Source organism: Ictidomys tridecemlineatus, chromosome 8 (genome assembly GCF_052094955.1).
Source record: "Ictidomys tridecemlineatus isolate mIctTri1 chromosome 8, mIctTri1.hap1, whole genome shotgun sequence".
In the NCBI taxonomy this organism is placed as follows: Eukaryota; Metazoa; Chordata; class Mammalia; order Rodentia; family Sciuridae; genus Ictidomys; species Ictidomys tridecemlineatus.
The window spans coordinates 113,809,623-113,837,433 of record NC_135484.1 but is presented as its reverse complement, the minus strand read 5'-3'; the positions used below and the strand labels follow the sequence as shown (position 1 = coordinate 113,837,433).

The 27,811-nt window shown below is 50.8% G+C and overlaps 1 protein-coding gene, 1 long non-coding RNA gene and 1 other non-coding gene across 8 annotated transcripts; 1 reads left to right on the top strand and 2 right to left on the bottom strand.

Moving 5' to 3' along the window:
- Positions 1-17,027: 17,027 nt before the first annotated feature.
- On the bottom strand, positions 17,028-21,962 carry LOC144366231 (uncharacterized). The gene is made up of 2 exons (XR_013425213.1): positions 21,796-21,962; positions 17,028-17,117 (listed from the first exon to the last, which is right to left on the bottom strand). It is a non-coding gene; the product is annotated as an uncharacterized LOC144366231 (long non-coding RNA).
- Positions 21,963-24,039: 2,077 nt separating this feature from the next.
- Trnaa-cgc (transfer RNA alanine (anticodon CGC)) lies at positions 24,040-24,113 on the bottom strand. The gene has a single exon. It is a non-coding gene; the product is annotated as a tRNA-Ala (tRNA).
- Positions 24,114-24,816: 703 nt separating this feature from the next.
- On the top strand, positions 24,817-27,486 carry LOC144366229 (uncharacterized). 6 transcript variants are annotated; one of them, XM_078020084.1, is made up of 4 exons: positions 24,817-24,944; positions 25,870-25,918; positions 26,892-27,097; positions 27,224-27,486. In XM_078020084.1, the coding sequence occupies exons 1-4, from the start codon at positions 24,880-24,882 to the stop codon at positions 27,282-27,284; spliced, it is 381 nt and encodes a 126-aa protein (XP_077876210.1). In that variant the 5' UTR covers positions 24,817-24,879; the 3' UTR covers positions 27,285-27,486. The 6 variants fall into 6 exon arrangements, 1 of the variants encoding a protein (XP_077876210.1); XR_013425211.1 differs by having other exon boundaries at positions 26,386-27,486; XR_013425212.1 differs by lacking the exon at positions 24,817-24,944 and adding an exon at positions 24,996-25,178 and having other exon boundaries at positions 26,892-27,486.
- The last annotated feature ends 325 nt before the right edge of the window (positions 27,487-27,811 follow it).

Sequence of the window (27,811 nt, the reverse complement as noted above, 5' to 3'; positions counted from 1 at the left end):
GCAGGAAGATCGCAAGTTCAATGCCAGCCTCAGCAACTTGGCGAGGACCTCAGCAACTCAGCGAGATCCTGCCTCTAAATAAAAGATCAAATAAATAAGTAAATAAATTCAAGGCCAGTCTGGGCAAATTAGCAAGACAGACCCTGTCTCATAAAAAGTTTATAAAGGGAATGAAACTGAAAGGGTAAAGTTTCTAAACTGGAAACCTTGAATGTAAAAGATTAGGTATTATTAAGTTCCTCTGTTACACCCAGAACCTGAAATTCCTGAGATAGTTAAAACAACGCCCTACTGGCCATTTAGCCTAGGGCCCTGTGCAGTTCTCACAGGGCCCGAACCAATCAGTTTGAATGTGTAACCCGCTTAGGAATGACCAATCACCCCCGCCCGACCTGTTCCCACCAATGAATGTGCCAATCACGTCTCAGAGTTGTTGTTTAATTTTCCCGAGCCTCATGATGATTTGTTCTGATGTATACAGAGAGCCGCCCCCCCTCCCCCCCCCCCTCCAGAAAGTGTACTTAAGCTCTGCTTGACCTCAGCTCGGGGCTCCGGGCTGCTATCCCTTCTTGAGTAAACACGGGGCCCCAGCGCGCTGGAATGGATCCCCAATAAAATCCCCTTTTGCCAATTGCATGGAGCCAGTCTCTTGTGTGGTCTCTTTCTCCGACGTTCCGCCGGACCCTTACAAAACTATAAATGTCTATGACAAAATCAGAACCTCGATGTGAGTGTGGCTGATGTATTTTTTCACACCATCTCCTGTTCCTCCTCCTCCCTCACCTGTGGAGCCACATTGTGTGCAGGGTGGCCTCCCCACTCCACAGGTTAGGTGGCCATACAAGGGCATGCTACAAGGACATTGTCTGAAAGCTGATGACTTGTAGTATCCCCCTAAAAAGATGTGACTAAAATAAAATGTAGTCCATATTTTCTATTAATGGGTCTTCATGGACGCTATAAGAATCCTAATCCAAGAAAATAGACTAAGGATATTTATTCACTCTAAGGTAAATAAATTATATTTAAAAAAATTTTTAAATGGCTAAGGATCGGACTGAGGATGTGGCTCAAGCGGTAGCGCGCTCGCCTGGCATGCATGCGGCCCAGGTTCGATCCTCAGCACCACATACCAACAAAGATGTTGGGTCTGCCAATAACTAAAAAATAAAATATATATAAAAAAAAGACCTCTGAAATCATTAGCCAAAATAAAATTTTAGAAAAAAAAAAATGGCTAAGGATCTAATTACCCATGAGTTAAATTCCCAGTACTAAAACAAATAAACACCCCAAAAAAAAATGTAAATGGATTGCCTATTTGCTGACGGAGGGCCATTGCCAAGCAGGAATGACGCATCGAAATCCTTGCCAGCGTACCCCATGTTAAATGGACTTGCCTTGGAAATTTGCTGTGACCTTGCATATGTGTTTGAGAAAGGTGACCCTGCTCAATGACCAGGGTGTATCCAGGATTAGGGTGTATCCTGCAGGTTTGAGGAAGTATCCCGGTTCTTGGGTTTAGGGTTCAGGGCATTCCCGGTTTAAGACAATAGGAGTTTTAGGGAAGTTGGAGGTTGAAGATTATTGCTGCTGGGAGTAGGGCGTGCCTGCTGCCTAAATTCTCGTGGAGAGAAAGTATTTAGGACGTGAATTGTGCGGTAGATTGGGGATTTCCCCTGAGCGTGTGTGGAGGCTGGTGTGAGATCGGGAATAAAGAATTGCTGTTTAAACCTACAAAGCTGTGTGGTGGCTCGTGATCTTGTGCCAAGCCGAGACATTGGCATTTGGCACCTATTTAAAATAAAATTAAGATGGACACAGTGGCCCATACCTGTAATCCCAGCAATTTGGGAGGCTGAGGCAGGAGAATGGTGAGATCAAAGCCAGCCTCAGCAACTTAGCAAGACTCTGTCTCAAAAAAAAAAAAAAATTAAAAAGGGTAGGAGACAGGCACGGTGGCACACGCCTGTTATCCCAGTGGCTTAGGAGACTGAGACAAGAAGATCGTAAGTTCAAAGCCAGCCTCAATGAGGATGAGGGGTTTAGCAACTCAGTGAGACCCTGTCTTTAAAAAAATACAAAAAAGGGCTGGGGACGTGACTCAGTGGTTGAGTGCCCCTGAGTTCAATCCTGGGTAACAAAAAAAAAAAAAAAAAAGAGAGAGAGAAAAGAAAAAGAAATCACTCGTGGTGGTACATGCCTACAATCTCAGAGACTCAGGAGGCTGAGACAGAAGGATCGAAAGTTTGAGGCCAACCTCAGCAACTTAGTGAGGCCCTAAACAACTTAGTGAAAGCCTATCTCAAAATAAAAAATAAAAAGGAGGGCTGGGGATGTGGCTCAAGCGGTAGCGCGCTCGCCTGGCATGCGTGCGGCCCGGGTTGGATCCTCAGCACCGCATACAAACAAAGATGCTGTGTCCGCCGAGAACTAAAATATTAAAAAATATAGGGATTTTTTAATATAAATATTAAATTTTTTAAATATAAATATTAAAAAATAAAAAAAAATTAAAAGGACTGGGGATGAGGCTCAGTGTCAAAGCCCTGGGTGTCAATCCCTAATACAAAAATAAAGAGAGAAAAAAATAAACTAAAACATCACTTTGAAAGAGAATAGAGGCTCCTGCCTGGTCCAGCCTGTGGCACTAGTCAGTGCCCCTTAGCTTTGGCTGTTCCGCCTCCCTCCTTGAACCTGCTGCCCAGGGAGTCTGGCGTTCTTTGCTCCTCCCAGGCAGCCTCTAGACCTGTTTCCCAAACATCCCCGCGCAGACCCAGCAACCTGGACTGTGACTCAGCAGCCTGGGGTGATTCCCAGACTGAGTTCTCAGCAGCTCCCAGGAGAGGCTGGAGCTGCGGCCCAGGACCACCCCTGGTGTAGAGAAGGCCTGCAGCTCTGTGCCTCTTGGTGAGAGGCCTTGAGAAGCTGGCCTGGCCCCGGAGGAGGAGGGGTGTGACCAAGGACATTTTGAGAGTGCAGCTGGCCCTGCTCATCCCTCTGGGCCTCAGTCTCCCCAGAGAGTCAGGACCACTGCCTGCCCTGGTTTCGTCCCCTCCTTAGCACTGTTGAGGCCAGAACACAGACTGGCTCCCCAGCCACCTTCACTGAACAGACTCTGCCAAGCAGATAGGACAATGCCACCCAGAGGCCCGGGAGGGCTGGTGGAGGATACTCCAGGATACAGTGTCCCCATGCACAAGCTCAGCCGGCCCAGGCCTCATAGCCAATAAGGAGCACCTTTCCTGTTTCCCATGGGCTGTGGGTGACTGCCGGCCACCCGTCTCCTCTCTCCCTGAAAACTCAGAAGCCAAACCAAAACCTCCTTCAAATGAAACCAGACGGCGCTTGGCACAGACTCTCTGCTGGTTGTGAGAAGCTCGTCTCCAGGTGGCTGGACCACCTGCTCCCGCAGACAGCTGCTGCCCCCGGGCGGGCAGAGGGCTCCTCTCTGCCCAGGTGGGAATTGACCTGCTGAGTCGGAAGTCAACTGCTGAGCACCCAACGCCCCACCGCGCCCCTCGCCCCGGGCACAGGGTGGCTTACCAGGCCACACACACGAGTTTCCCTGATGAGGCATTTTCTGTAGGACAAACCCCACTCCCGGCCACAGTGGGAGAGAGAAAAGAGGATGGTGGGGGTTCTCCAGGAAAACCAGCGGGGTGTCCCTCAGGGTGCACCACCCCTGGCTGGGGCAGGCAGGAGCCCAAGGTGACCATTGGAGGTATTCCAGGAAAGGCACCCCCCCACACACACATTGTCCCCACCCACCAGTGACCATGCCAGAAATTGCAACGGTGCACATTCATTCTTTTGAGATGAGAAACTGCATCTCTTAAAATACCTCCACCCACAGGAGAGGTCGCACTTTAAGCTGTTATCAGTCATCTACAGCTCAATGGGAATTAGTTGATCAGTCCTGGAATGTTAAACCTGGAATGGCTCTACTCAGGCCCACTTTTTTTTTTTTTTTTTTTTGCAAGTCAAAACATTGGAGCCCAGAGTGAGAGATGACTGGTTCAAGGTCAAGTTCAAGGTAGTGATCCACTCAAGGGCAAGAAGAGCCATGAGAGATGAACTGTAAACAAGTGACTAGGATGAAGAAGAGTGGGGCACCTTGAAACTTTCACTTTATTGACTCAGAACTGTACCAAAGCCTGGCCCAGGGGCACACACCTGTATAATCCCAGCAGCTTGGGAGGCCGAGGCAGGAGGATCCTGAATTCAAAGCCAGCTTCAACAATTTAGCAAGGCCCTAAGCAACTCAATGAGACCCTGTCTCTAAATAAAATACAAAAAAGGGCTGGGGATATGGTTGAGTGGTTAAGTGCCCTTGGGTTCAATACCCAGTTCCCCAAAAAAAAAAAAAAAAAAAAAAAGAACTGTACAAATTTTTCTGCCAAGAGAAGGCAAGAGACAGAGCCAGGAGCAGTGCCCAACTGGCCCCACCCCTGCGCATAAAATGTCTTTAAAGTCTCCTGTTTTATCTTAAATTTCATTCAAATGCAACATTTTACTCCATAATATACACTGGTTTTCACATCAAAATAGCAGAGATTCGTTTAGTGAGATACTATTTTCCATTTATCAGATGGCCTGATAACAAAGTTTGTGTTCCTGGGGAGGTATGTGAATGGTTGTGACAGGGGTAATGTCTCACTGTAGGCTCTTTCCTGACCTTTTGTGAAATTTTGTGCCATCTGAAGATATTACTCAATCAAAATTAATGAAATTTAAGTTTAAAACATGGGTTGGGAGAAGGCGGTGGGGAGAAACAGTTATTCTCAGCCTGTGGCCAGGCAGTGCAAACAGGAACATCTGCATGTTGGACAGTTGTGATATTTGTCCAAGACGTTAAATATGCACACCTCTTACTCAACAATGTGTAGCCTAGGAATCTAGCCCACGGCCAAGGGCAGTGGTGTCCAGCATATTTACTGCTACCTTCTTTGTGCTGACCCTAAGGGCTGGCCTGAGCATCTTACCATCTTTGAAGACTCTGACAAATCTTTTTTTCTTTTGGTGGGTGGATGGTGGGGGGGCTACCGGGGATTGAACTCAGGGGTACTAAACCACGGAGCCACATCCCCAGCCTGTTTTATATTTTATTTTGAGACAGTTTCCATAAGTTGCTTAGGGCCTCACAAAGTTGCTGAGTCTGGCCTCACACTTGTGATCCTCTGATTCGGCCTCCTGAATTGCTGGGATGACAAGTGTGCACCACTGAGCCCAGCTTGGATAATTCTTAACGAAACCAGAAGTCCGATGGTGTAGCACTTGCCTATAATCCCAGCAACTCTGGAGGTTGAGGCAGAAAGATCCCCAGCCACCTACCTAGTAGTGCAAACACAAAACAAAACCAGAAGCCAAATCTCCCATTTCCAGTTTGAAGAATCACTCAGCATAGAATAGTAAAATAGTAACAACTACCGATGCTAACAGAGCGCTTGATTTGCTCCTGGCCCCACATAGACCAAACAAACCCCTTCAGTTCTCCCAACAGCTTCCTGAATTAGCTCCGATGATTACTGATACTGTGACAGATGAGGACATTAGCGCTCATCTTGCCCAAGGTCACACTTGCTAACCTGGCTACCCAGGCCCACGCTGGAACCACAGCACAGCCCTGCCTCTCCCACCGCAGATGGCACGTCCATGCCCCGGATGCTATTTGCTAAGTCCCTGTGCAGGTCATTTTGCTGTGTTTTTCTGAGGTCTTCTCTACGCCCAGTCCTGGTTGAATACAGGAGGTGACAGGCATGAGTGGGTATCATTAGGAGGACTGAAGAAGAAAACCGAAGACACAGTCCCTGACCTTCAATCTACAGCATGTAGCATCACTTCCCCGTTTTCAAAGTCCTCTCATTATCTCATCTAATCTTGTTGACAATCCTGACAAATAATTTTCACCATCTCTGCTCCAGGATGAGGAAACCAAAGCTCTCCAAGTCACGAGGGGCTGCCCCCAAGATCATCTAGCCAGCCCCGGGAGGAGCTGAAACTTGACCCCGGGTCTCATGACACCCCTGGGCCCAAGGGAAATGACACACTGGCTTGACAGCCCAACTCAGTGGCTTCCAACCTGCTCTGACAAGAGGAGTCCTGCTTCCTTCTGGAAATTGTCGCAATCCTGCAAATGAGCAGAGCAGTTATTTTAGGATTTGGTCAACTGGGAAAATTCAGAGTGATGAAAAACAAGGGCTTTAGCACGGCTGAAAAGGAGCAGCCCTCCTCCTCCAGACACTACTTACACAGGCGGCAGACGGTATTTGGTGTGCAAATAGACACAGCGACTTCTTGCAATAACTGAGCAGCCCATGGGCAGGTAACAACTGGCTGAGACCATCCTGCCAGAGTGGTTCAGAGACGGGGACATCTCCAAAGTCAGTCCAGGACATGGGAGAAAAGAGCACTTAAATTCACAGTAGCACATGCCTCTAATCCCAGCAGTCTGAGAGGCAGAGGCAAGAGAATCACAAGTTCAAAGCCAGCCTCAGCCATTTAGTGAGGCTCTAGAAACTTAGCAAGACCCTGTCTCAAAATAAAACATAAAAAAAGGGCTGGGGATGTGGCTCAGTGATGGAGTGTCCTTAGGTTTAATATCTGGTATCCCCCCCCAAAAAAAAATATTTTGAACTTGCAATCCTTCTGCCTCAGCTTCCCAAATAGTTAGAATTACAGGCGTGCTTCTCTGTACCAGGTTTTTAAAAAAAAAAAAAAAAAACACAACTTTTAGCGGCGTGCAGTGGTGCACACCTACAATCCAACGGCTTGAGAGACTCAGGCAGGAAGATAGAAAGATGGATGCCAGCCTCAGCAATTTAGTGAGACCCTCTGCAAGACCCTGTCTCAAAACATAAAAGGGACTGAGGGTGTAGCGGTGGTAGAGCACCCTGGGTTTAATCCCCAGTACTGCTAAATAAATAAAAAGGACTTTTCTGTCCCAACCAACCATTCCCTTCTCTATCCTGAACACTAGCTATCAGAGCACTTCTCCATTCATTTAAAAGTATGTCTTTCTTGCTATTAAACTCTAACACCTTGTAAGGGACCAGGGATTGTCCCTATCTCCTCCTGACCCCAGCAACCAACACACAGACTGGCCCGCCATTGACACTCATTAAATGCTGACCAACTGCACAAAGGGACCCCGCCTACAAAATCTTATGCTTTTATTAGGGAGAAAATCATCGATGTAAAAATAAACAATATGATCCCCGTCATCTAGAAACAAAGCCTGACTTCTAGAAAGCTGCAGGGAACGGGGTCTGTCGAAATCACACACGTTTCCGTCCCAGGGCTGACGGTCTCTGCTGGCAATGGGACATGACCGTGTGAAAAAGAGCTGCGGAACCAGGCCCTGCGTGGCCCATGGCAGCTAGGGACGGTCAGTGCCGCAGGGAGAGGGCAGAACCTATGAGACGAGTCACAATGTGCATGTCATCCTTGCTCAAGGTGAAATGGGATTGTTGGGTAACAATAGGAACCATGTCACAAGGAGCCTGGCATGTGTTTCTGGCGGGTGGGGCCGTGCTGTGGGGTTCAGAGGATGGAGAGAGGGAGGAAGGGCTTGGGCTGCTGGTCAGGATTGGTGTGGTGAGAGAGTGGGGGAATCCAGAGCCCAGGGCCCCTTGGGCTGCTCCTGGTTGAGGGCCCCGTGTTCAGGATGGAGGGTGGTGAGTGCTTGCCTAATGCGCACCAAGACCTGCCTTCCATCCCCAGAACTGTCAAAATGGACCCTTGTGTTCAGAGTTGGCTTCTAGCTGCCCTGAATTGACCTCCACCTGAATGGGCAATTACAGGTCTGGGTTTCTGGTAACTTTTTTATTATTAGACAAATAACATGCTTCCCCTAAAAGAGAAGAGAAAATGCGGGAAGGAGCTGGGGGGCGCACACCTATAATCTAGCTACTGGAGAGGCTGAGGCAGGAGGATCAGGAGTTTGAGGCCAGCCTCAGCAATGTAGTGAAACCCTGTCTCAAAATAAATGCAGCTCAGTGGTAGAACACCCCTGGGTTCAATCCCCAGTACCCCCCCCCACGAAATAAAAGAAAAGGAAGAAATTAATATAATCAGAGGAAAAAATGATCTATAATTTATAATCCCATTTCCCCAAAAAAGCAAGTTAGTAGGTGGATGTCCACCTGCCCACCCATCCGTCCAACCTTCTATTTGCTCACACACCCTCCCACCTTCCGATCCAACTGCCATCCACTCATCCAGGTCTCTGTCTGCATCAGAGTGCTCTGTTTCAGATGACAGAAAAGAAATCTATGGCTGACCAGGTGTCATGGAGCTCCCGGACAATCCCAGCCTTTTGGGAGGCTGAAGCAGGAGGATCACAAGTTCAAGGCCAGCCTAGCAAGACCCTGTTTCAGATTAAAATAAAAAAGGGCTGAGATGGAGCCCAATGGTAGAGACCTGGTTCAATCCCCAGTACCAGGGGAAAAAAAATGCAGCCACCTCTCAGCTAAAACTCTGGAACTTACCTCATCCCTCTCCCCAACAAACATGGTGGAAATTAAACTCCAGAATTTTCCCCCTGTGGCTCCTGTGGCTTTAAAGATGCTGCCTTGGGCTCCTCTTTCCACGAAGCCTGCATCACCGTGGCTCTTTTCCAAATCAGTCTCACATGGATGCATCTGACTGGTGGAACCTAGGTCACCCGCCTACACGGTCGCTGCTGCAGTGTGTGGGAGAGGACATTTCTGTCCTTTACTTTGGGGAAGTGGGATTTATGATGTGGGGAAAACCCATAAACAGGAAAGGTCCTGGTGATCATAAGGCATGGCAAATGTCCCCTGTACTACAGATTTTTTTTTCCTTCTTACAAATATGGAATGATACGACTTAACCATTCTGTGACTGTGGTGCCCAGCTCAGCGCCTGGCACATGGTAGGAACTCCATACTCCAGCAAGAAAGGGGAGAGGGAGCAGGAGGGACAGAGTGCAGATTTACAGGCCATTCGGAGGTTTGCTATTTGAGTTGGTGTGGATTATGGAGGAAGGGGACTCCCTCTCCCTGCAGGGAAGCACAGAGCTGTCCTCCCTCCCCAGACACCTCTCCAGACACCTCTGCCTGCTGGCCTGCAGCATGTGGACCATGCAAAAGGTTCAGTGCCACCAGGTGCAGGGGCGCATGCCTGTAATCCCAGCAGTTTGGGAGGCTGAGGCAGGAGGATCACAAATTCGAGGACAGTCTCAGCAATTTAGCAAGGCCCTAAGCAACTTAGTGAGACACTGTCTCAAAGAATAAAGTGGCAGAGGATGGTAAAGCACCTCTGGGTTCAATCCCTGGTACCAACACACACACACACACACACACACACACACACACACACACACACCAAAAAATAACTCTGTGTTCCAAGTAGTCGCTCTGTAGCCCACCAGTTGGCTTACAGTCACTCAGGCTGTCTGGAATCTCTTCCCTCCCCAATCCTGGAAGTGTTTGGTGAGGTTTTTCTCTCATCTCTGAAGGCACAATTAGAGGCTTCCCAGGGTGGCCATGTTGATGAAGGTCACTGTCACCTCAATTCAAGTGCATATGTTAAAATCTGTTTTGTTCTTTAAGGTCAGGATGAGCCATCACAGACTTATAATATGGGCTCTGCCTTTTGGAAGTTTATATTGTACATTAATTGGTAAGAAGCAAGATACACACAGTTAAATGTCAAGGCAGATCTCTTGGTTCCAGATGAAGTGGGAAAATGTGTTTCCAAGGATTAGGGAAGGGTCAGATTCATAGCAGGCTAAGGAACAGAGGCTGCTAAAAAGGGAGGAGGGATGGGGTGGCACAGGCCTGTAATCCCAGCAACTCCAGAGGCTGAGGTAGGAGGATGGCAAATTCAAGGCCAGCCTCAGCAATATAGCTAACTCTGCCATTTGTTTTTGTTTTTGGTACTGGGGTTTGAACTCAGGGGTACTTTACCACTGAGCTTCATCCACCAGTCTTTTTTTTTTTTTTTTTTTTTTGAGACAAGGTCTTACTAAATTGCTGAGGCTGGCCTCAAATTTGCAGTTCTCGTGCCTCAGCCTCCTGTGTGCTGGGATTGCAGGCCTGTGTCACCTCTGTCAGACTGAAATTCTGTCTTAAAAAATAAAAAGAGCTGGGGAGGTAGCAATATAGCTCAGATTTAGAGCACCCCTGGGTTCAATCCCCACTACCAAAAGAATTTAATTCATTCATTCATTAAAAAGTGGGGTCGTTGAGGGGTGAAGTGGATAAGGCATGATTTGTGACCAGGGCAAAGCTGCATTCTGCCTCCAGCCCCCAGCCAGTCCCTCCCAACCAGGTGAGATCTTGGAGCATCACATTGCTATCAAAGCTGAATTCCATTTGGGTGACGATCTGACCCACATCTGCTACCTCTAGTCTAAAAGGCACTTGCCATTGTGTCCTAGACCGAGGATGGTTGGACAGGGTCCGGAAAACACCAGGTTAGGGCAGGCTGTAGGGCGGGAGAGGCTGAGACCCGTCACAAAGACAATCCACGGCCCTCCTCCTCCCCCTCCCCCAGGGAGGAGCAGCTGATGGGTTTCTGGAAGGTTCCAATCCAATTAGTGCCCCCTCCCTCCTGGATGGGGGACGGAGCCACCACGCCCTTCCCCGAGGTGGAGGCTGATGGGGAGGGGTAGCCGGAGGTCTGCGCATCCTGACCGGCTCCTGGCAGCAGGCGGGCTCGCTGCTACCCAGAGGCTGCTATGACGGCGCCCGTTTCTAGGCGACTGTTCTGGGGAATGGTCTGTTTTGGCAACGGCAGGGCCCCTGGGTAAGGGGGGCCGCAGGCCGCGGAGCCATTTGCATAGCAACCTCGTCCCTCCCCGAGCTGCGCGCTCCTCTGCGACCAGGGGCCCCGCGCCCCAGCCCCTCGGCCTCGCCTCGCCCCGCCCGGGCCCGCCCTGCGGCTCCGCTGCGCCCTGGTCGCCGCCGTGTCCCCCGGGACGCAGGCTGCACCCGCGCTGGGGTATTTCCGGAGAGGCTGGTGCCCTGGGGAAGCGGGGAGGGATGCTGGGGACCCACACGGAGTGGGGGAGGGGACTGAAATACCAGCTTTCCCAAACCCGAGTCACAGTCACCGGGCGGCGGAGCCCCCAGACGCATTCGGGACGGGGGTCCGGCTCGCGGACGGTTTATTCAGGCAAACTCCCAGCGAAGCCTGGGGCGGGGGGGATCCCAGAAAATGCCTCTGGACCATTCCACTGCAAACCTGCGTGCGCCTTTGGAAATGGGCAGGCAAGAAGGATTTCTTACCTAGAAATAGCAGGAGGAGATGGGCATAGGCAATACTCCGAAATACTTAACAGGGGACTTGGGGACAGAATATTCTCTGAATTTGTGGGAAGAAATCGAGAGAGAAAACACATGGAAACCCGGCGTCCCCGCTCCTGCGCACGCCCACCCCACCCCACCCAGCACCCGCCGGAGCCCACGATGCCAACCCAGATACCAGGGCTCAGACAGGCGGACGACATCCACCGCCCAAGGACACATGCTCGGAGCTGGAACCCGAGAGGGGGTTGGGCAGGGGCAGGTCACCCCAGCTGAGCGATCACATTTCCCTGGCAGCTGTCCAAGGGGCAGCTCCCAGCTGCACCTGTTTGTGGGGCGATTTGCTTTTATCAGTATTGACACAGGGGCAGGGCCGCGGAATAGCATAGTAATAAATAAATGAGAGCTGGGGGGGGGGAGGGCAGAGCCACCGAGGCGAGGCGAAAGTGCTGAGGTGGATTTTTGCTTGTATGTCAGCATGTTCAGTCCAGCTCCCCACCCCTGGAACCTCGGAGCAAAAGAGCAGGCTTGGCATTGAGGGAGCCCCGGGTCTTAAAGAGATAGTGAGTCCAGAGCGCCTTGAGATCCATTGTGCCAGGCGTCCCTACCCAACAGACCCCCAAGGTGGTCTGGGACCCTCACCTGCCACTTAAGGTTTGTCAGGAACCTCCGCAGGAAGGGAGTTTCTTCCTCATTCTGCCAAGTTTAGCATCCAGGAGGCAACTGTGATTAAAGTGTGGGTTTTGGAGTTTTACAAACTTAGGATCATCCTGGCTCTGACGAGCTGTGTGATTTGGGAGATGTTAACTAACAGCTCTGAGTCTCAATTTCTACCCAGAGGGGAAGAAAAAAAAAAGGAGAAAATAGCATTTATCATTGCAAAGATATAAAAGCTGATCTAGCAAGGCCCCAGGGTCATTCCCTGGGGGTATCCTCCTGGTTCATCGCCTATCAGCCACTGGTCTGGTATTTGTTTTGCAAACCAAAACAAATCTGGGGTATCATCCATTCCAGAAAAGGGAGAGGGGAAGCAAGAGCTGATTCTCTGTCCCTCCAGTGAGTCCATATGTGGCCCTGGGTTTCTGCAGCCTTGTCAGTCTTCGGGGGTCTGCAGGCTGAGCCACCTCTGCTCTAGTACAGCATGGTACAGTAAGATGTCAACAAACCTGTTCTTCAAAAGCCACCTGACCAAGCCCAGAGATAAACTGCATTTGTAAAAATTAGGAGCCATGAGTCACTAACGTTCAGGCAGGAAGGCGGGTCTCCAAGGGCTAGGGTATGGATGAAGAAAATGGTTCCAGCTGTCAGCCTGCAGGGCTCTGCCGGAGCCGGACACCTGCCGGTCTTGTGCCTGTGGCAGGTTATTTCACCTTCATTAGCCTGGCTCTCCTGGTCGTTAGGTGGGGATAATAACACACCAGAAGCTTGTTTTCAGGATTCAGTGCGTGGAAGGCCTGTGCTGAGCGCCTGACATGGAGAAAGTCTCCTAGGCACGTGGAGTCATGACTGTTTATTTAGGAGCACGAGATCAGGGGCCTCGTCCCATTCATTTCTGCATCCCCAGATCTTCGCATAAAACCCAGCACTTGGGGGGCTGGGGCTATGGCTCAGTTGGTAGAGAGCTTGCCACACATGCACAAGGCCCTGGGTTCCATCCCCAGCACCACAAAAAAAAACCTGGCACTGGGCAGCCTACCATTCGATGAACAGATGGCCTTAAAGGAGTTAAACTTCTCTTGGAAGAGACTCTGACTACCTATCCCATCCCCACACAGGGGAGACAACAGAGGGTTAAAAGCCACTCAGCTGGTCCCCAGACCCCAGAGGCAGTCCCTTTGATCCCTCAGTTTCATCTATCCAGGATGCTTTCAAGAGAGGAAAACAGGAAGCATCCCTGATAGCCTAGCTGACTCCTTTTTTTTTTTTTTTTAACGGTGAGAAGTAGGAGGAGGATGGTCCTTTGGGTCACATTTTTGCCAGGAAATCAGCCTCCTTCCTTTCAAATGCTGGAGCTTCCAAGGGGGCAGATAAATAGCAGATAAATAGCTTCTTGCTTGAAGTAGAGAGAAGGATGTGGTTCCTTGGTGGACCCATTCCTCTGCCAGACCCCGGGTGGTTTAGGGCATCCAGTGCTCTGACTTCACTCACTCACTGTTGACTGACTGCCTGGCCGTGGGCTGGACCCTGGGGTTTTGGCTCAGCACCTGGTGGCCAGGGCATCAGCACACCAAAAAGAGGGCAGTCAGGTCAGAGAAGATGGGCAGCATCTACAGGAGAAAACAGGAGGTACGGGGAAACAGTTGTAGGAAAGAGAATCGGAAAAGAACAAGAGGGAAAACCCCAAAGAGTGAGTACATAGGAAGCAGGCGAGCAGGCTTCTAGGGATTCGCAGCCAGGGTGAGTAAGAGCCTCAGAACAGAAGCACATGCAACAGAAAGCCGTATGCTCCAGGGACCCACAAAGATGGCAGAAGAGGAGAGGGTCAGAAAGAAAAATATTAGCTGGGTGTGGTGGCGCACGCTTGGAATCCCCGCTACTTGGGAGGCTGAGACAGGAGGATCGTCAATTTTGGCAAGCTCCTGTCTCAAAATAAAAAATAAAAACTGGAGAGGTAGCTCAGTGGTAAAGCGCCCCTGGATTCAATTCCCAGTAACAAAAAGAGATAGAGGGAGAGGAAGGAGGGAGGGAAACAGTTCAAGGCTGTAGATCTTAGCAGGGCAGGGCGCGGTAGCGCATTGCCTGAATCCTAACAGTTTGGTGAGGCTGAGGCAAGAAGATTGCAAGTTCGAGGCCAGCCTCAGCAATTTAGTGAGGACCTCAACAACTTAGCTACACCCTGTCTCAAAATGAAAAAAAAAAATAATAAGGGCTAGGGGTGTGGTTCAATCCCCGATACCAAAGAGAGAACTAGTCAGGCGCTGTAGGCACTCCTGCCATCCCAGGACTGGAAATTCAAAGCAGCCGATGCAATTTAGTGAGACTCGACCTCAACACAAAAAGAGCTGGGGGTTTAGCTTAGTAGTAGAAGAGAACTAACTAGCCTAGCATTTCTAAGACCCTGGATTCAATTATCAGCACCACTAATAATAATTTTTTTTAAAAAAGTCAAGTGGGTGAGCAGGTGGCGGTAGAAATGAAAAAGGAAAAGTCAGAATGATGATTACTGAAATTGGGCAATGAAAACATGGGATGTGCGGTACACTCCTTTTACACTCTGGTTTTGTTGTTCCTTTTGCTACTGGGGATTGAACTCAGGGGTACTTTACCATTGAGCTACATCCCCAGGCCTTTTCTTTCTTTTTTTTTTTTCTTTTTTTTTTGAGACAAGGTTTCACTAAATTGCTGAGGCCGTCCTGGAACTTGCAGCCTCAAATTTGTGATCCTCCTGCCTCAGCCTCCCAAGTCCCTATACTATCATGCCTGGCTCATTATATTGTCTTGTTAACTGAATTTGGGGGAAATTCCCATAACAACAACAAAATGTTTTCAAAATTATCCCGCTGGCAATTTAGCAAGATCTTAGAGCTAGAGATGTGGCCTAGTGGTAAAGCTCTCTTGGATTTGGTCCCCTGTACCGCAAAAACACAAAATAAAGACAAATAAAATAAAAAGAGCTTGGGGTTGTAGTTTGGGTGTATAGAGTGCCTCTGGGTTCAACCCCCAGTGCCAGATAAATGAATAAAAAATAACTATTCTCCATGATGAGTCACGGTCGTCCTCACGCGATGCAGAACCCTTCCAGGTTATCGGAGGGCAGCTGAGCCGTTATCTAATCTAGGCTTCCGGTCATAAAAGAGGAAACTGAGGTGCACCCTGGCTCCTTCAAGGTGTTCTCAGATATCAAGAGGCACAGTAGATGCTGGAATCTCAGGAAGAGCAGTGCCCTTTAACCTTTCAACCTCCCCCCCCCCAGCTCCTCGCTGGCCTTGGGCTGCAGATGGAATTTGCCCCTACCCTGAAATGCAGTGTCAGCCTCCAGTCCTAAGGCTGTGTGTGTGTGTGTGTGTGTGTATGCGTGCAGTGCACCTGCGAGCACCTGCTCTGCCTGGAGCCACCCGCAGCCCAAAGCCTGGTAACTAATGTGCAGGGGACTGAGTAGACTGAGGGGTGGTCCCTGGCCATTTTGCTTCCCACTGTTTTGGTTCCCAAAAGGTAATCCTGAGTTTAGGTCCTCTGGCTTCCACTTCCGAAGATAAGTATGTGAAAATCCACACGATAGACAGAAGATGTCGCCTGGCACGGTGGTGCCCACCTGTAATCCCAGCGGCTCTGGTGGCTGAGGCAGGAGGATCACAAGTTCAAAGCCAGCCTCAGCAACTGCAAGGCCCTAAGCAACTCAGTGAGATCCTGTCTCTAAATAAAATACAAAACAGGGCTGGGATGTGGCTCGGTGGCTGCCCCAGGGGCTCCATTTCCCGTCTATCTCAACTGTGACCAGGGAACAAAGATCGGAGGTCCCGGTTACCTTGCAGGGTGTCAGGAGGCTCTCCAGAGGTGAGGCTAAGGAAACACTTTGAAACATAAAGAGCTGTGTAAATTCCAGGTCCCATTATTACAAAGTGAGAGAGGGCAGGCGGGAGGGAATGAGAGAAGAGCAGGGGTCTTTTTCAGACTCTGTAGTACAGTCCTTTGGGTTGTGCCTCAGGGGGAACAGACGGGTGCGTGGAGAGGTGGCCTTTATGAATGCCCTGCGCTAAGCCCGCACTGCGTGTGGCTCCACGGTGGAGCTCCTGCTTAGCAAACATGAGACCCGGTTCCAACCCCAGCACCAAAAATTACACATATGTACATCATACGGGGCTATTGGTGGGCTCCTTTTTTTTTTTTTTTGTACCAGAGATTGAACCCGGGGTGCTTAGCCACTGAGCCACATCCCCAGCCCTTTTTTGTATTTTCTTTTTCTTTTTTTTTTTGAGACAGGATCTTGCCAAATTGTTGAGGCTGGCTTTGAACTCACGATCTGATCCTCCTTCCTCAGCCTCCCAAGCTGTTGGGATTGCCGGGGTGCACTACCACGTCCGGTGGCTCCTATTTTGCTCCTTTTACAGATGAGGAAATGGAGGGGCCGAGACCTTCGGGTGACCTGCTAGCAATCCACAGCTGGGACTCAAACCCGGGTCACCTGGGAGAGAAGCCATCTCCTCACCCAGAGCCTCTCAGGGGCGCCCAGCCCCCAGGACACCTGGGTGTTCCACTCCCCTTCAGGGTGCTCCAGCTTGGCTGCTAATTAGCCATGTCACCTGGGTGGAGTCCTGCCACCTCTGGGGGCCTGTCTCCTCAGCTGCAAAATGGTGATAGCAGAGCCTGCTCCACCTACCTCGGGGACAGCGTGAGGGTTCTGTTTGGCAGGTGCTTTGAAACAGCGACAAAAGGTTAGAGAAATGAAGAGACGACAGTGATTTTTTTTTTCCAAGCAGCACGCCCTGGGGTAGCTCACAGTGGACCCCGAGCTCGGCCTCCTGAATCTGTTGGAAGTCAGAACACGGGCCTCATGGCCTCTTCCAATGTTGTTTTGGTGCAGAAGGGAAGAGAGGTGTCACACACTGTCCCCCGCTTGAGTGTTCCCCAGAGGAACCTATCAGAGCCCTGGCTTCAGGTTCAATCCTAACCCCGAATTGCAACCCGGCCCCTTTCTCCTGTTTGTGGTAAAACAAACAGGCTTTCCGCTACTTGAGCAGGATTTAACTACAGATCAGCCCCGGAGATAAGTGGATCACGCTGAGCAAGCTCACATGGGAATAATTTGTACCCAAGAGCAGTTTATAATTTATATTTTTGAAGCTACCATCAAGGCGTTATCTTTGCAGGGACTAGAGACAGTGTCATCCATGCTGTTCCCTCCTCCTGTCCAGGGTAGAGAAACAGAAGGAATAATTAGGAGATGCTGCACCCGGCGGGAAATCACAAAGGCGTGAACAGCTGATTCTATAGGACCTGTAAAAATGTGAAGGCAGGACCACCACCGTCCACTTACCTGTATTTGTACCACACCCCCCAGCACTCCCTATGCTTCTTAGTTAAGGCTCGAAGCACTAGAGGATTTGTTGTTGTTTTGTGGGGCAAGTGGCACTGGGGATTGAACCCAGTACTTTATCACTGAGCCACCTCCCCAGCCCTTTTTATATTTTATTTTGAGTCAGGGTCTTGCCAAGTTGCTTAGGACCTCGATAATTTGCTAAGCCTGGCCTCGAACTTTCAATCCTCCTGCCTCAGCCTCCAGAGTTAATGGGATTATAAGCAGGTACCACTGTATCTGACTCTCTTTTTGTATTTTGTTGGCAGATTTTTCTCAAGCCAATTTGCCAGTTTATATCTTTTCTTACAGTGATGTGGTTACTCCTTAATACATCTCCGGACAGCCCTTACATGCATCAGTAGACTTTCAAAGAAACCCTGTTTTGGGGCTGGGGTGATAGCTCAGTGGTAGAGCGCTTGCCTAGCCCATGTGAGGTCCTGCGTTCCATCTCCCACACCACACTAAAATAAATAAATAAATAAATACACAAAGATTTTTTTTTAAGTCACCCTATGTTTGTTCGCTCTATTCTGAAGGTTGCTCATTTCTCTACTTTCCTTTTCAAAGGTCCTTGCAGTGCATTAGACTATCCAACCCCTCCCGAAGGCTGGTCCTCTCCGGGCCCTACCTGTGGCGTGGAGAATGGAATGGCGCGCTTTACTACTGAGCTACATTCCAGTCCATTGTATTTTTTATTTTGAGACAGGCTCCCTCTAAATTGCTGAGACTGGCCTTGGACTTCTGATCCTCCTGCCTCAGCCTCCCAAGTGGCTGGGATTACAGATATGTGTCACCACACCCAGCCAATTTAAAGTCTTGATGAACAACTTAAAGTCTTGATGAAGTCAAGCATTTGAAGAGTCATGGGATGTGAGAATTTGCCCACAAACTCTGCTTTCCTTCTGCTGTCTGGGGATAAATTGTCCCTGCTCCTATCTAAAGCAAACACCCTCCTAGGGCACAAGATCCCAACCCCGGGCTCCAGTGATTCTCCTCCTCTTGTCTCCCCTGCATCATGTTTTCTCCCTCTTTGCTGAATCGTGTCATCAGCACATAAATAAATATGCTGTCATCTCACCCAGCTTTCAAAAACAAGAAGTCTCTCCTGACCCCACTTCCCCTGCAGCTTCAACCCTACTTCCCTGCACCCTTTCCCAGGAAAACCCACTTCGCCTCCACATCTGCATCTGCATCCCTCCCGGTCCTCACTGCCTCACTGCTCGGCCAAGACCAATGGATCCCTCCTTCTTCTTGGTGGCTTCTGAGACTCTCCATTCTCTTAGTTATTCCCGTTATCCTATCAGGTCCCCTTTGCTGGGTTCGCCTCATCTCCATCACCTCTGAGGGCTGGAGGGTCTCTCTGTTTCTTTCTTCCTTTCTATTTTTTTTTCTCTTATGCACCCACGGGGATGGAATGGACCCCAGGGCCTCTCACACGCCAGCACATGCCCTGCCCCCAGCTATCCCCCAGCCCCCTTCCCGATTTCCATCACTCTGTTGCTGATCTCATCCGGCGTCATGTTATTTAATGCCACCCCGCAGAGCCCAGGTTCCCCTAGGAGCAGAACCTTAATAAAAGGTCTGCATGCGGGTAGCTCCTACGGGAATGTCATTCCAGAGACCAGATAAGAGGGACCCAGGAAACAGAGGACAAGAAAAACAACTCAAAGATGCATTTTCTTTCCCGGCAGTGCTAGGGATGAACCCAGGGCCTTGTGCATGCGAGATAAGCATTCTACCAACTGAGCTCTGTCCCCAGCTCTACTGAGCTGATGGCTACAATGGAGACAGAGGTCTGAGCCCAGGGAACCTTCTAAGGAGGTGCACAACTGTCCATCAAGGGATCCAAAGAAAGAGGAAGGTATTTTCCACCGACTTCCATTTGCTGTTGGAGGAGACAGTAAGCATTTCAGATGTGGGAGCCACAGGAATGAAGAGAAAAGCTCAGCCTTGGTGCCACCCTCGAAATCTGTGTGTCATGAGAACATCGAGGAGGAGGAAGCAAACGTGCAGGCTGAAGAGCAAGAGGAAAATGAGGCAGAGGGCCAAGTAAACCAGCCTGTGCTCCAGGGAGGCCAGAGGAGCAGAAATCAGGAGGCCCGGGACGCTGGTACGGTTGGACAGTGTGCTGCCTTCCAGAACGGGTCTCAGTGGATCTAGAGCTTCCATCTCCCTCCAGTTGCCGAGACCACCTCGGAGAGGCCCACCTTGCTCATGACACAGAGTCCCTGCTGGCCCTTTGCCTAGGACTTTGGCCTTCTGGCTAGTTCCATTCTCAGTTGTGGCCAAGTGTAACGAGTACACAATAAATCATCTCCTCTGCTATTTTGGCTGTGGCTGGGGGGAGAGGACTGACCCCCGATATCTGTGTATTCCTGCCCATCTTCTCTGGAGGGGAATGGCAAGAGTGGGATGACCTTGGGTTTGACCTAGGGGGCTGAGGTCCACTGGGCCTCGTTGTGGCTATGTGACCTGCGCAAGTTCCTTGAACTTTCTGAACCTTGGTGCCCATATCCTCAACCTGAAGAAGAGGATACCTACAACAATGAACTGTAAACCTTCCATTAAAACAACTGGGCATGCTACTGCCTGCCCGGAGGGGTGCCAGCTCCTGGGAGGAGTGCTTGAGCCCATTAGCTCAAGACCAGCCTGGGAATCAGCAGCAGGACTCTATCTCAAAATAAAACAAACAAACAAACAAACAACAACAACACCAGTCTGGATCTGGTGGCACACGCCTGTAATCCCAGCCACTCTCCCAGCCACTCGGGAGGCTGAGGCGAGAGAATTGCAGGTTCAAGGCCAGCCTCAGCAAGTTAGCAAGGCCCTAAGCAACTTAGCAAGACCTATCTCAAAATAAAAAATAAAAAGGGCTGGGGATGTGGCTCAGTGGTTAAGCCCTGGGTTCCAGGCTCGGTACAAAAAGGGAGGGAGAGAGTTGAGGGTGGAAGATGAGAAGCAAGGGCCACGTAGCGAGGTGCTCAACGCCAAGCCGGTCTCGGGCCACGTGAAGGACTGAAGGATCTTGATGAGGGACACACAGAACATCAAGTCCTGTGACGGGAAAGGCCAGAAGGCCACAGGGAAGGAACAACCTGCAGCCTTCCCAGGCCGCCGTCTCTCCACCAAAGCTCTTTCTCCATCCTGCTGCAGCCCCCTGAGTCCACCTCTGTCTAGAGTTTCCCTGGAAGGTTCTCCACCGGAGAGCTTGGCGCCAGCCTGGCACCCGGGCAGGCTCCCAAGTGTGTGGAGATCTTGATGGCCTAGAGTGACAGTTCACACCTGTGATGATGAAAATTTAGGTGAGGGTGGCAGGGACAGCCAGGGGAGGTGGATCACACACCTGGAATCCCAGGTGTGCTGAGGATTGCAAGTTCAAGGCCAGCCTCCACCCCTTAGCAAGGCCCTGTCTCCAAAATAGAGAGCTCAACCAAAACACAAACAAACAAACAAAAAACACAAAGGGGCTGGAGGTAAGCGCTCCCCGTAGCCTGGCGAGGCCCGGGGTTCAACACACAGGCACACACACACACACACACACACACACACACACACAAGGGAAAAGATAGAAGGGAGACCCAGCCACCCTCAGGATCACAGTTATTGTGTGAAGGTGCTGGGGTGTGGGCTAGGGATCCGGGTGCGATGCAGGGTGCTGGACTCCCAATCATTGATAACATGGCTGTGTCCCTTTTCAGAAAAAGTGATAAAATGTGACCAGAGAAGAAAGAGGGGGAGAAGGCTGAGCTCACCTAAGGCCCCCCCCTCCTTCCTCCAGGCCAGCCCCCAGGTACCTTCGGGACCCTAATCCCTTTGTTTTACAAAAGACAGAAGTGACTTGTTCAAAGTGTGAAGCCCAAGAGGGTCAGACTGGGAGGCACTGGGGACCGGCCCTCTCCCGGGCCTTCCCAACTCCTTCCCCTCCATCCAGCTCTGCGCTGGGCCTCCGCCTCCTCCTCCTCCTCCTCCTCCCCCCTTCCGCTCTCTGCCTCCCCTTTTTCTCTTTGGTGGCAAATCCGAGGCCCTGATTCGCAGCAGCCACACAGCCTCACACCCCTAATCTCGCCGTCGGAGTGACAATCCCGCCGGCGGCCGGCTGCATTCAGCCCTTCACACCCTCCTCTCAGTAGCTGGGTGGTCCCTTCCCCGAGCGGGGGCTGCTGGCCCTGCCTTCCACTTAGCATTCCCCCAGGAAGCCAGGACTTCCCAGGAGCCAGGCGCTGGCCTCCAAAACAATATCCAGCTAGGACAGGGCCTCCCCACCCCCTCCCAAGGCCAGACCATCAAACGAAGCCGCGTGGGCCCGGCACCCCTGGCCAGCGCCCTTTGTCTGGTTTGGAAACAGCCTGAAAAGATGAAAGGGGCCTGGACTTTGACCTCTCCACCTCTCCATATCTCGGGCCCACTCCCCTCGGACGCTCTGAGGCCAGCCCAGGCATTTTCCCATGGCCACTGGGGTTAGGGACGTCCTAGCAGCGGATGCAGAGAGGAATCTGAGGAACGTACCTGCCCAGGGGCGATTATTTTCATCCAGGACAGGCTGAAATGGATAATGAGGTCCAAAACAAACGTCCTGTCTCCTCAAAGGCTCTCTAAAGAGAGGCTGTGAGATAGAGTCCATTAGCTGGGGGTGGCAGGGGGCACACGGAGCTACTTTTTAGCCTGCTGCTGAAGACAGGGGGAGGCACTGGGCCAAGTTTAGATTCTTTTCCAAGTCAGTCGGGGGGGGGGGGGGGGGGGGCTGAGTTTGGATTCAAACTCCAGCTACGACGTCACCGAGTCTCTCACTCAGGTACCTGCAACAAGTGGCCTCCTGCCCACCAAGAAAAGATTTGCAAGAGATGGTTATCCGAGAGATACCAGCAGGGTCCACCAGACAAAAACAAAAACAAACCTAACATTTAAAAAAAAATTGAAAAAAGCAGAGCTGGTTAGTTTGTTTGTTTATTTTGGTCCTGGGGATTTATCCAGGGGTGCTTTATCACGGAGCCACCTCCCCAGCCCTTTTTATTTTTTATTCTGAGGTAAGGTGTCTTTAAGTTGCTGAGGCTGGCCTCAAACTTGTCATCCTCCTGCCTCAGCCTCCTGAGTTGCTGGAATTACATTCCCAGCTGAAGAAGAATCAGAGTTTATGTGTGTGGCAAAATATATTTGTTAAAAAAAAAAAAAAGAAAAGAAAAGATATTTGTCACATATCAGTATCTTCATTACATGTCCCCTACCATTGTTCTCCTTTGTCATCTCAATTCAGGTTCTAATTTCCCACTTCTCACTCACAAACTGGGCCTGGTAGTGGGGACTGGGCCCAGATGGAACCCGGAGCCTCCTGTATGCTAAGCCCATCCTCTACACCCCTAGCCCCACCTCCAGATTTTCCTTTTTCTCTTGTTTGGCAGTGCAGGGGACTGAACCCGGGCACTGTGCCTGCCAGGCAGGCGCTCCACCCTGAGCAGCAGCCCCGGATTTTAACATAACTCCCAAGCCAGAAACCAGAATCTCCTGTAAATCCTTTCCCTTCTAATTCATCCTCACCCGACGCAGTTCATCTTAAAATAGAACGCATCTGTACTCTGTTCAGAAACCCTCCTAGTCACGGAGGCCTCGTGGTAAGGCTGGGCTGGCTCAGGGCTGGGCAGAATGACGTCCCTTTCCCTTTCCCTGACATCACTGTAAAATGAGGTTTGCGTTCTCTAGACACCCTCAAACCTGAACCTCGTCAACCCCTCCCACGACACTCCTCTTCCTTTTACTGACTTAAAAAACCACTTTCCATTTTAAAAAAAGAAACAACTTTACTAGCACAGTTTCCAGGCAAACGTCTTGGGCAGCGGTGATGGTTAAATGAACACTTCTGAATGTGCTTTGGGATGTGGCTCAAGCGGTAGCGTGCCCATGCCTGGCATGCGTGCGGCCCGGGTTCGATCCTCAGCACCACATACAAACAAAGATGTTGTGTCCGCCGAAAACTGAAAAATAAATATTAAAAATTCTCTCTCTCTCCTCTCTCACTCTCTTTAAAAACAAAATGTGCTTTGGTTCTTCTTTGGTTTAATATTTCTCATTTAAAAAAAGAAGGAGAAGGAGAAGAAGGAGGAGGAAGAGGAGGAGGAGGAGGAGGAGGAGAATCATCTCACGCTTGGTTCCTTGGTTCAGGTTGTACAGAATCTTGTTGCTGGAACATCATGAGGACATGGGGAAGCCCAACGGGTGACTTCCAGTGAGTGTTCCCTGGACAGGAGCAAGGCTTGCTTAGGCCCTTGGGTATGAGCGCGCGTGCACACACACGCGCACACACACACACACACACACACACACACACACACGAGAAAAAAAGTGCACTCCATCACGCTCTCCCCACAAATCATCTACAAAGCAAATGGAAAGAAAAAAACTGGAAATATAGAGAATGATAAGAGCATCGTCCTTCACCTGGTATGAACAAGGTCCAGGGTTTGATCCCCAGCAACACAGAAGGGAAAAAATAATAATAATAAGGGCTTTTGGATGATGATGATGGTTCCTTTTTGGTACCAGAGATTGAACTCAGGGGCACTTGACCACTGAGCCATAGCCCCAGCCCTATTTTTTTTTTTTAATTTTTAAAATTTTTTAGTTTTCGGCCGACACATCTTTGTTGGTATGTGGTGCTGAGGATTGAACCCGGGCCGCACGCATGCCAGGCGAGCGCGCTACCACTTGAGCCACATCCCCAGCCCCCCAGCCCTATTTTTGTTTGTTTACTTTCTTTTTTTGTGGTGCTGGGAATTGAACCCAGGCCATTCTGCATGCGAGGCAAGCACTCTACCAACTGAGCCACATCCTCAGCCATGTTCGATATTTTATTTAGAGACAGGGTCTCAATGAGTTGCCTAGGGCCTCACTGTTGCTGAGGCTGGCTTTGAACTTGCTATCCTCCGGCCTCAGCCTCCTGAGCCACTGGATTACAGGCATGCGCCATCATACCTGGCTGGATGAATATCCTGTGTGTGTGTGTGTGTGTGTGTGTGTGTGCGCATGTGTGGCATTGAACCCAGGGCCTCACATGCCAAGCTCATCCCCAGCCCTTTTTATTGATTTTTATTTTGAGACAGGAGCTCCCTAAGTTGCCCAGGCCGGTCTGGAACTTGCAATTTTCCTGCCTCAGGCTTCTGAGTTCCTGGAATCAGTTGTGAGCCACCGTTCCCAAATTCTTTAACCCTCCGCTTCTTCCCTGTAGATTGGTATTCCTAATAGCTACCTTTCAGGGTTGTTGTTTTTTAAACAATGTGAATAAAGCATTTAGCAGAGTGTCTGCCACATCCTCAGTTGTATAAATGTAAGCTTAGATGATGTTGATGAGGATGATATAGACTAATAGCTGCAGAGGTTGTTCTTCACATAAAGACAAGCAGACTTCCTGGAGAATATTCTGGACTCTAAATTCTCTGCTCTGCCCATGCTCACCTAGTACTTTGAACCTTTGCTCCAGCTCTTCTCTGGATTGGAATGTACTCTCCCCTCCTCCTCTTATCTCAAGATTCAGCTCAAAGGACAGCTTCCCAGTGAGGTCTTTCCAGACCGGCACCTCACCCCAGCCCAGCAAAACTAACCATGCCTCCACCAGTGCCCGCAGCCCCAGGGCAGCGTGTCTCGCATTGCATAACAGAGTCTTGCTTGTAAGTTGGTCTTTAACTTCTTGAGTATTAGTTCCAGAATTCCCAGTACTACACAGTCCAAGACCCAACTGCCCCTGTGGGTGCTCAGTAACTGTTATGGGAGGAATGAGCGAAGCACTGGCTTGTTCCTGAGGGTCTCCTTGTGGCCTCCAAATCCCACCCACAGTCCTCAACCCTCAGGTCTCTGATGGCAGCAGGATGAGTAGAATCCTCACTCCTGGCAGATCCCCGAAGGTAAAGAAAGGTACGGGGTATTATTGCATGTTCAGTTGCTGTCTCCATTCGTCCTGTGTCACCTGCTGACCAGGTGCCTTGCCACAGGGAGCACAACTCAGGATAGTCAGAAGATATTTTAGTGGCTCAAACTTACAAAACTGAGTTAGTCATGGGTGTTAGGTGGAACCTGACACAGGCGACACGGTTCTGAAACATGTCCTCCACCTTAGAACAAGAGTCGCCTCCCAGTCACTGTGACTCAGCCTGACCTTAAACCCCAGGCAGTGCTCCATCAGCACGCAAAGAAAGGAGACTGCTACCTGGGACTGGAGTCCTGAACATACCAGGTTCCCCACGGAACAGTGGCCACCTCCAAGAATGGAGGACCCTTCCCTGACAACCCCGTAGCCACGACCTAACCTCAAAACCCCCCCACTCTCTCATCCTCGCTTACCTACCCCAGGCTGAAAGTGGAACACGACCTCTCCACTGGGCCCCCTCAGCAGGTTTGTACAGAATAAACCGGGGTCCCTGCTGGGCCCCTCCTCCCCCACCCCATTTCCTTCATTCCCTTCTTTCCTTATGTTTGGGTGCTGAAACCCAGACCAGTGTTGGAGGTTACCACCATAGGTGGCCCTTCCGGCCTTCCCTTGACCTTGACCCAGTGTCCCTTTCTTCCCCCCTCTCATTCTCCTTCCTCTCCCCCCAGTAAGGACCACTCACATTCCTGGACTTCTCCACTGGCCCTCGCCTATTGGGTGAGTGACCCCCTCCAGCTCCCTTGGATTCTTGGAATCCCTGCCTCGGTCTCTCTCTCCTTGGATACTCTTCCTCTGGCAAATCCCAGCACTGGGTGAGAGAAACCCCTGCCACCACGTCGTGGCAATGACAGGCTTTCTTTAAGGGACACCCCTCCCTCACCTGTCCCTCCACCCATGGATCCTGGAAAAGCATCAGAGAAACACAATTCTTGTGGAGATGCCCCTTGATTTTGGAATCCTTGGGGGCCCTCCTCCATCCATTTGTCCAGCATGGGCCAGACCCCCCCAAAGTACCCATGAGATGTCCCCTTGGGGTTCCTTCCCAAACACACCCAGACCCTGGGGCTCCCAGCCAGTCAGACCTGAAAGACGGGTGCTCCTCTGTGGTCCTGCCTGGCCTCCTGCAAATGGACAAGGACAGGTACTGGCCAGAAAACAGCACATTTGACTTCCCAATTCTCCAGGACCTTGAAGATGTTCTCCACCACAATGGCAAATGGTCCGAGGTCCCCTATTTCCAGGCCTCTGGCTCCAGGCCTTCTCTCTGCCAGAACTGCTCAGCTTTTCACATTCTTCTCCCCAACCCCCCTCCAGGTATCCCCAACCCTAACCCTAACCCTATGATTTTGACCCCAAGAGGAACCTCCTCTCTCCAGCCTCACAATCAACCTCCTCCTTACGCTCATCCTGACTCCCTTCACCCCTTTTCTTCCCTCCCCACCCCACCCCCACCCTGGGGGCTCCCCCCATGGGAACTTCTGCTCCCTCCAAGGTCCTCCCTTCCCCGAGGTGGCAGGTGCTGAAGGCACTGTGGTGTCCACCTCCTGGCTCCCTAGGCGACCTCTCACCCTTTGGGCTCTTTAGACTTGGAACCGACCAACTTTTGGAAGGAAAAATCTACACATCTCGCAGTCCTGCACCCTCACCGGGCACGATGTTTGTGTCATTCTTATTTTCTGTGTCTCCTGAGTATAAGGATCGCATCTGGTCGGCAGCTGAGGCCCACGCAGACGCCAAAATCCTGCCAACCACTGGGCAGTTGCCCACACGGACCCCACCTGGAACCACCACCACTTCACCCACAGGACCAAGCCAGGCCCTGATCCCGGGCCTCTGGGCGGGAATGGAAACGGCTGCCTTAAAGGCCATCAACTATGAAAAGATGAGAGAAATCACGTAAGGCGCTGGTGGAAACCCCGCCCCCTTCCTCCCTGGCCTCTCAGAGGCTGTGATTAAATACACCAACCACAACCCTGACTCAGAAGACGGCAGACTCTACCTCACTGACATTTCACCTCCCAGTCTGCCCCAGGTATCAGAGAAAAGCTCCAAACCTGGGGACGGACCAGACCCCCCAACATGAACTTGTAAGACCAGCCTTCAGGGTCCACAAGAAGAGAGAGGAGGATCAAAAACCCAAAAACTCGCTGGGTGTGATGGTGCATGCCAGCAGCTCAGGAGGCTGAGGCAGGAGGATCGCAGGTTCAAAACCAGCCTCAGCAATAGCAAGGGGCTAAGCAACTCAGTGAGACCCTGTCTCTAAATAAAATACAAAATAGGGCTGAGGTGTGGCCCAGTGGTGCCCCTGAGTTCAATCCCCGGTATTTCCCCCCCAAACCCCAAAACTCAAAATGAGGTCAGACTGAATACCAAGTGTGGGCAGCTGCACTCATTCAAGGGCCCCACAGACCCCATAGACAGGCGTCCTCCATGTCATCCTCCACACCTCCAGGCACCTGCTTCACATGTGGCCAGCAGGGACACTGGGAAAACACAGGCCCCAACTCTAAACCTCCGCCAGGGCCCTGCCCTGCTGCCGCCAAAGGGGGACCCCGGAAATTGGAAGGCGCTCAGCGAGACTCTCCTCCCGTTGGCTTCCAGTTCCCACAG